This window comes from Amphiura filiformis, chromosome 12 (genome assembly GCF_039555335.1).
Source record: "Amphiura filiformis chromosome 12, Afil_fr2py, whole genome shotgun sequence".
In the NCBI taxonomy this organism is placed as follows: Eukaryota; Metazoa; Echinodermata; class Ophiuroidea; order Amphilepidida; family Amphiuridae; genus Amphiura; species Amphiura filiformis.
The window spans coordinates 30,718,325-30,727,416 of NC_092639.1; the positions used below are offsets into that span (position 1 = coordinate 30,718,325).

Sequence of the window (9,092 nt, forward strand, 5' to 3'; positions counted from 1 at the left end):
TTTTGGTGTGAGACTAAAATCATTTGAAGTTGTATGATGTTGAAAGGGATAACCTTACAGTACTAGCAAAAGTATTTTTCAAAACGTTTAAAACATGGCTTTGGGGTTTTTCTTTTTCAAGTTGGTTTGGTCATAACGATTTGACATCAACATCAAAAAGGCATGAAAACGTTTTGATAACGTTTTGTGTGAATTTTTTTTTAATGTCGAATGCTTTTTTGCAAATGTTAAAAAAGGATTTTAATTAATTATATTATTATTTAAACGTTTTGCAGCCACTTTTTAAAATGTTAGTAAAACGTTTTAAACCCTTATGTTTATATCCCAACATTTTAACATTTTCTGGCAACCTTTTCTAGCCCTATTGTTATCTCAACACAAAATTGTAGTTGTAGATTTACCTTATATAATGTTTGGTCAGAATAATAAGACCTTCCATCAGGATCTTGCAAAAAGTAGTGATCCTTTGGACTTCAAAGTTCTGACACAAAAGTGAGTCGCACACCCCGGGATCGCACACCCCCGGTTTTACATCCATGGTAATTTGTATAAGCCCCACCACAAATAAGAAATGATTGGTCAGTTGACTCTGCTAAAGACTCGAGATATTTTGAAAGATGAAGAAATGGCCATGTTCTATATGGATCAAAGTAAATCAATCGAGGTCAAATTTATGGCTGAAAATTTGAGCTACTTTGTTCTGATTATAGGTTTAGAATACTAAATCATAATATTTACTTTACTGAAAACAAGTTTGCTACTCACATTGTAGTATATGTGGGCAGAAGCAGCTGAAGCTCGGCTTATTTTTCAGTTTTGATGGATATAATTTCTCTTTGTTTGTGCAGGTGTTTGTCAGGTTTGCCGTGAGTGTTCGCCATCATGTGGCACAGCGTCATCATCCCTATATCTTCGTGTCAAAACTGCCATGATAGTACGGCGAATCCACTCGTTTTTCAAAAGCTACGCATGGGGATTTTGTTCGAGATAGGCCGAGCGACTCGGGCTAATTAAGCATTTCATTTACACGATATGAGATACAGGGTGTCCCCAAAAAAAAAGAGGCCCCTCATTGCGCCCTCTTTTTCTCTTATTTCTGAAACGTTGATCAAATATATTTTGGTATGTAAAGAAACCTTGAGTCGTTAGCTTTAATAAACCAAAACAATTATATCAATCGGCTCACAACTGTTGAAAATATGCTCTTTTAAAGAAATGTACCCGTTTTTCATTATGTCCACGGAGAAGGTTTGTCTACTTCAAAGATTGAAAAGGAGTACACATACCATGCATTAATATCAAACATTTCTCAATGATAACTTTAAAAAATAACTTTATTTATGGAATAGGCTTTACCGGTGGGTTTATGGGCAATGGATTTTGTTAATAGTGTCATTAATTTGTGAGTAAAATGGATGCCGAATGGGACTTCTTTTGCTTTACTTGCAATTACTTACAATCTTCGTTATTTATGCCTTTTTGTTTTATTATGTTTCTTACTTTCTTACTTGCTTCCTTTTTTTTATATTTACAACATAAGTCATTTCTTTTTTTAGGATAAAAGGTAGCCCTAAAAGGCTGTTTAGTTTGTCTTTGGTTCTTCTGAAGTGAGTTTACTGTGCTGCTCTGCCCTCTACCTGGTTGCCTCTTTGGCGAATACAGGTTTCAGCCTTGGTCCTCATTGTATCAATTGCGTTGCGTACCATCCTTGTGCGCCGGATACTTGCAAATGCATTCAGTAATACGTTTGCGAAGATCTTGGATTTTGCCACAAAGGAAAAAATCAAGTGGTGTGACGTCTGGTGATCGTGCAGGCCACTCCACAGCATGATCCATCCCAACCACTCTGTTTGCTATCCGTGGACAGAGTGAAAAACGGGTACTTTTATTCAAAAGAACATATCTTCAAAAGTTGTAAGCCGATTGAAATAATTGTTTTGGTTTATAAAAGCTAACGATTAAAGGTTTCTTTAAATACCAAAATATATCAACTTTTCAGAAATAGGAGAAAAAGAGGCCGCAATGAGGGGCCTCTTTTTTTTGGGACACCCTGTACCACAGAGTTTCTATTCTATACGTTTTACGATTTGCGCATGCTCAGTACCCCATATGATGTTGCCATTACAAGAAAATTCGATTTGTTGTCAGGTAAAACCCAGGTTTTGTTTTCAATACACTAACTGGAAATTCAATACACTCAGCGGCGATTGTTGTTTTCTTTAAACGCATATAATTATTTTACTGCATTTTCACCATAACGATTTTTAAATCGTACGTTATATTCAACTGTTTGAGAACTATAATCATATAAAAGGAACAGGCATAGTTCATTCAGCTCAGATCCACGTGCTGTATAGAATATTAAATCAAGTCTATAATAAAATGCACCATATCGAGACGCTATGCAACTTTCTTCATTCTCGCTGCAATATAATGATGGATATTGCTTTTCTTGCATGTGGTTTGCCTTAAATTTCCAGAATATTTTATCTGAAAACAATTTACTCTACTTATTTATATATTGTGGTGCCACAAATTGTTGAATTTACCCGAGCTTTCTTGCCCTGCGGGGCTCTAATATATTGAAACTCCATTTATAGCAATGATTAGTTGCAAATTATGGAAGTCGGCGGCCTCAGCCCTGCTGGGCGTGCGGCCTTTGGAGGGAGGTGGTAGCGTGACTGTAGTGGGGTTTTCCCAAACATATACAACTCTGTATTTTTATTTAAAAGACCACGTCACCAGCTCAAGGCAACTTAGGAATGGATGACAACAAAAAGTGCTGAACGGGAATGGTATTTTTTTCGTCCCCGAATGGGCAATAGAGGCTGTGCATATGACGTATCATACCGTAATATGGCGGACTACTAAAAAATGCATTCAACAAAAGTATGATTGTAATCTACTGCGACAGTTCGTCTCACACACATAACAAACATACAATCAAATAGGTTGATGACAACATTTGATTAAATGGACTGCACTGCGCCATGATTACGGTGAAGAACACCGGTTCAAATCCTTTGTTTGGAGCCAATCGATAAAAGCATGCAGGGCCTCTTGATTTCATTTTGATTATATTTAATGACAAAAGCAGAAATATCCTTCATTTTCTTTTGGTGTTCATGAATAATTATGATGAACTAGGGCATGTATACGCATTTTATGTATCTTGTGATAATATTGTTATTTTGAGGTTCCTTTTGGAATTTTACAGAAAACATTTAATTTTATCTGCACTTTTACAAAGAGTGAGATGTAGGCCTACATTGTACAATATGGAAGCAGCAAAAATTTAAAATTGAATGTCTGTAAAATTTTCCTGTATAAAAGATTGGTTAAACTGAATAAAAATTCATGTCTCGTTCTTTACTTGTAAAATGAAACCGAATCCAATTGTTGTTTGACAAAACAAACAACAAGCGATGTTAAAATATTGTATAGGGAATATCCGAAATATATATAGGTCGGTCAAAGGCTTAAGGCTGACAAGATGTCATTTAACCCGAATAACTTGGGACAACATGCCATCCAGCATCTTAACATCGTGCTTTGAATTGACGTTTAATTGGACAAATTGCACACAGCATATATCAATAATACATTTTCCGAATGAAGATATCACCATGTCGTCATGAATGTCGGCCTACCCTCAAATTTACATTTTCAGCGTTGCAACTTGTCATTTTGTTACAAAATGTCCCGATGGATGACGAGTGTCGTCGAAAACACATAAATATATCAATTTGCGTCGTCTGCTCAAATTGACTATTTGGTGCGCTCAAAGTTATGTCCAATTTATGATGCTCGCTGTCAATGGAATGCATTCGTTATTTCGCTACACTTTTAAAAATTGTGCCAATTTAATTATAGCCACGGTTCATTATAGTGTCTTACGATTTGACCCCGGGGGGGCACTTCAATATGAAATGGATATATATATAGGTGTAGTACTGGCACTTTCGCACTATAGGGGGCATTCGGTGAGAGCAAAATGTAAAAAATATGGGGTCATTGGGTGAGAACATGACATTTTTTAAATGGAATCTTTGGTTGAGAGCCGAAACAGCGTCCCAGAAACCTCGATAATCAAATTTTCTAGCTCTAAATGGCTTCAAATTTCTGTTTTTATTTTTTATGAAAGTTGCTGTTCAAATAATTGAACTTGTAAGGGTCTTTGGGTGACAGATCAAATGGAAAAATAGGGGGTCTTCGGGTGCAGAGCATGTGTTCGTAAAAAAATAAGAGGTCTTTGGGTGACAGCAACCATAGACATACTCGTTTGTCTGGGACAGCAACGCTGAACCTCCAAAGTGGGAGTGCCCCCCCCGGGGATTTGACATAAAACATGTGTCTTCAACAGTAAAAAAAGAAGATAAGCCTACGGATATCTTGAGGATCAAGATCGTGCCCAAGTGAGGCATATCTGAACCTAATGGCATAGACCATTTTAAATGGTCTATGCTAATGGTAAGTCGTGCCTATCCACATGATCAACATGATCAAGAAGACACAATCGCACAAAACAATCAAGCATATCTCACAACTGGTTTCAGATAGTATAGGCTACGTCTTAACGTAGGCCTATGGTAACTGGACGTAGTTGAGACCTTAACTTAGTATCTACTAGGACTTAGATGATCTCCAAGCAAAAAAAAAAGTTCTCCAGGAGAGACATTTATATCTGAACCGTCAATTGGTTCTTGGTTTGCGAGTATGGAGCCTTGAGGGGAGGGTACTTGAATTCTGGCCGGGTACCCATGCTCGATTCGAAAAAGGAGACCATCGGGGGGGCTAGTCTCGGACGTACTCTCAGAAGGGGTATCAAATTATACTGTAGCCTCTTCTAGTCTCGCCAGGGATATGAAATTCACTTCTTCTAGTTCCCAAACAAAGGGTGTCCAATTTTCTGATTCTATGCTCTTGTATCTTATATTTCGCAATTAAAAAAAATCATTTCTGGTACAATATAATACTGCAATATTTGTGCACTTTGTCTTTCATGGTGATTTGCACCGAAACTTAGAGGTATTTATAGAAATCTGGTCCAGGTAGGGGTAGGCCTATACTTAAATCTATAGTCCCGGTAGGGGCTAAATATACCTCCAGGAACACCGGATTTTGCTAATAAAGAAATTCTGTAGACCGCAGAGACACAACTTTGACTTCAATAATTTATCTTTGAAATATGTGATGTGTTTATTTATCCAAATACCAAATTTAACTACGATTTTATACACGATCCCATTGAATTGTTCAGATAATTTAACGAAAAACGAGTTAGGTGAGTTCCGCCCGGGCCGGTGGCTTGCTCCAGCTCAGCTCGGTTGGTATGGTATACTCCCGATACACATGTCCTGCAAATGCATTTTATTTCTTCAAATCAGTACCAGATTCTTCTGAATATTGACAATCAAACTTCTACTGATGAAGAATTGCCAGTCTGCGTAGGGGTTTCTAAAAAGTCCCATAATTTCTTGCTTTGCTGACAGTGGTGATGATGTGGAGCGGAAACTTTGTGAACAGAATCGCAGCATTCTCCGAATAACGTTCTTCCGTTTCTGCTTCACCTGAAAGAATTGGTAACAAAATAAAAATTGAACGATAATTAGATATTATGCAAATGAAATGAACAAGTATGAACCCGACTCCTTCAATTTTGTTGTGTAGGGGAGGGGGTGAAGCTGCACTGCTACCAGGAATATTGAATTGAATTGAATTGGAGTAGCTTTTGGCGGAAAATGTCATTCCAAAGGACAACAAAGACCCAGTTTCTATTTGTTTCTTTTTGGTGTAATATAACACGACCATTTTATAAACAATGTAGCTCAGCAAACACAAATCGTTTTACAGACAACGTTTTACAAAAATATCCGGTTGTATCAATGGTATAGGCCTAAAACGTTTTGGAAAACTTTCTGCAAAACATTCTAACATAATATTATTACAGATTGACAAAATATTTCGAAATGATTGCCAAATAACATTTTAAAAACATTTTTTAAATGTTGTTGTAATGGTGTTTTGCCCTTTATATAACCCGATATTAAAATGTTATCAAAACGGTTTGAGCCAAACCATAACGTTTTTATAACAGGTTTGTAACGTTTTAAAAACATTTTTGTGTTTGCTGGGTAGGTTATCATTTATGCCTTCACTCACCTCATATGTTTCCCAACATGCCACATGAGCTTCTACAACTCTGTTGTATTCTTCGGCTTCTGATAGCTTCTTTTCGATTTTGTTGATCAAGCCATAGATTGCCACATTTCTTTGGATGAGATGGTTGCGGACAAACTCATCTTCTTCTCGACTTATTAGATGTTCGTTTAAGTCGGCTAGCAGCTTAAGACCTTCATGGTTATTCTTGTTGGTAATTGCAATGTTTGCCGTGGCACAAGGGGCATAGCCATGGTTGTTGTTCGTGGAATTACACCTGAAAATTATGATATAAAATTCAAACATAAAATCTTCATTTATTTATTGTAACCTACAGACTGTCCTTACCGGTCTTCCACGTGTCTATTGCATTAATTGGGCTATTCCAGAAATTAAAGGCACCCCTTAATTAATGAAGACATGGGATTCCCAACATTTTTCAAAATGTGTTGCCCCCAAAATGGTCATTATTTTCACAACCCTAAAGAAGACATGGGAATTCCCAAGATTATATTTTGGGCTTGGGGATTCCCAAAATTTTTAGCAAAAATGTGCCTGTCTTCTTTAGGGACACTGGGAATTTTCAATTTTTTAATCATTTTATTGTCAAAATGGGAATTCCCAATTTTTTTTGATACAATTTTGGTCTGGGAATTTCAAAATATTTATGGTACATACTTACACGTCTTCTTTAGGGGGTGCCATTAATTTCTGGAAACGCCCATTGTATCGTAGCTTTTAAGTGCATTTGAGATGTTATGCCGCTATAGGCCTAAAGATGTAATGCTACTTCAAAACTCGACAGTTTCGCCTTTTTAATGTTGAGACCAATATAATTCTATACTTACGGTGCCATGGTTTGCTGCTTTACGCATGCATTCATCAAGTTGTTTGCAACTGCAACTTTCAACAATGATGACTTCATCTTGATAATTTTATTTTGATGTAAACTGCTGCAAGAAGCGAACTTATGAAACTTGAGTAAATTGAGTTTTGACTTGGTTTGGTAATTTGGTCCCTTTGGTGTTGTTAGTAACCATTGCGTACGATGCCCGCAGTAAACACGCAACAATAGCGCGCATGACCTAAGCGAAACAATTGAAACACGCTCTGTGACGCAAGGCGCACAACATGCCGTCGCTGGTTCCGGGTTTTTTAGTGGTGCTCGGTGGCGCGCCTTACTAAGGCCCTTAGGGCTCTCGGCCGGTCTCTCGCCCGGTGTCACGCCCGGTCTCTCGCCCGACCTCTCGCCCGGCCTCGCATGCTCGAAGGAGCTGTGTATTTTAAGCAAAATAGTTAATGTTCCGCTAGGAGGGGGACAAAGGGGTGGTGAAATTTGGGACATTTTGCAAGCTTGGCCGAAAAGAGGAAGCGGGTCAAACGGGATCTTAGCACACAGCTTGATATTGTTATGGGTAAATTCATTTCAGGCACTTTCATGGAAATTTCTGCCACACTTGCAAGAATTTTCACCATCTCTCCATTTAATGTTTTTCAACTTCCATGTATGGGGGCCAGGACAAATGACATTATATACACCGGCACATAAACATTGGCTAGGCCTATATAGCCAATGTCTTAATTTAACAGAATCAGGGCCAAACATTCAAAGTTACATTCCAATAAAAGTATTGATGAAACTCAGGTGTAAGTTTATTTTAGTAGGGGGAAATGCATACTTCAATACAGAAGTTGGTAAATAGTTGGTATTTGTTTTATAGAAACATCAGCTACAACTTCATGTTACTGTTGATAGTAAGTAATTCATTAATGCCCTATCTGCTGCTGATAGTAAGTAGTTCATCAATGACCTATCTGCTGTTGGTAGTAAGTAGTTTATCAATGCCTTATCTAATGCTGATAGCAAGTATAAAGTTCATCAATGCCCTATCTACTGCTGATAGGCCTAAAAAGTAGTTCATCAATGCCCTATCTACTGCTGATAGTAAGTAGTTCGTCAATGCCCTATCTACTGTTGATAGCAAGTAGTTCATCAATGCCTTATCTACTGCTGATAGCAAGTAGTTCATCAATGCCCTATCTACTGCTGATAGTAAGTAGTTCATTAATGCCCTATCTACTACTGATAGTAAGTAGTTCATCAATGCCCTATCTACTGCTGATAGCAAGTAGTTCATCAATGCCCTATCTACTACTGATAGAAAGAAGTTCATCAATGCCCTATCTACTGCTGATAGCAAGTAGTTCATCAATGCCCTATTTACTGCTGATAGTAAGTAGTTCATCAATGCCCTATCTACTGCTGATAGTAGGTAGTTCATCAATGCCCTATTTACTGCTGATAGTAAGTAGTTTATCAATGCCCTATCTACTGCCGATAGTAAGTAGTTCAACAATGCCCTAACTACTACTGATAGTAAGTAGTTCATCAATGCCCTATCTACTACTGATAGCAAGTAGTTCATCAATGCCCTATCTACTACTGATAGTAAGTAGTTCATCAATGCCCTATCTACTACTGATAGTAAGTAGTTCATCAATGCCCTATCTACTGCTGATAGTAAGTAGTTCATCAATGCCCTATTTACTGCTGATAGTAAGTAGTTCATCAATGCCCTATCTACTGCCGATAGTAAGTAGTTCATCAATGCCCTATCTACTGCTGATAGTAAGTAGTTCATCAATGCCCTATCTACTACTGATAGTAAGTAGTTCATCAATGCCTTATCTACTATTGATAGCAAGTAGTTCATCAATGCCCTATCTACTACTGATAGTAAGTAGTTCATCAATGCCCTATCTACTACTGATAGTAAGTAGTTCATCAATGCCCTATATACTGCTGATAGTAAGTAGTTCATCAATGCCCTATCTACTACTGATATTAAGTAGTTCATCAATGCCCTATCTACTGCTGATAGTAAGTAGTTCATCAATGCCCTATCTACTACTGATAGTAGTTCATCAATGCC

The 9,092-nt window shown here is 37.5% G+C and overlaps 1 protein-coding gene across 1 annotated transcript; it reads right to left on the reverse strand.

Annotated features, from left to right (window-relative positions):
• Positions 1 to 5,378: 5,378 nt before the first annotated feature.
• Positions 5,379 to 7,084, reverse strand: LOC140166750 (uncharacterized). Its single transcript, XM_072190245.1, has 3 exons — positions 7,008 to 7,084; positions 6,163 to 6,436; positions 5,379 to 5,570 (listed from the first exon to the last, which is right to left on the reverse strand). The coding sequence occupies exons 1-3, from the start codon at positions 7,082 to 7,084 to the stop codon at positions 5,379 to 5,381; spliced, it is 543 nt and encodes a 180-aa protein (XP_072046346.1).
• Between the last annotated feature and the right edge of the window lie 2,008 nt (positions 7,085 to 9,092).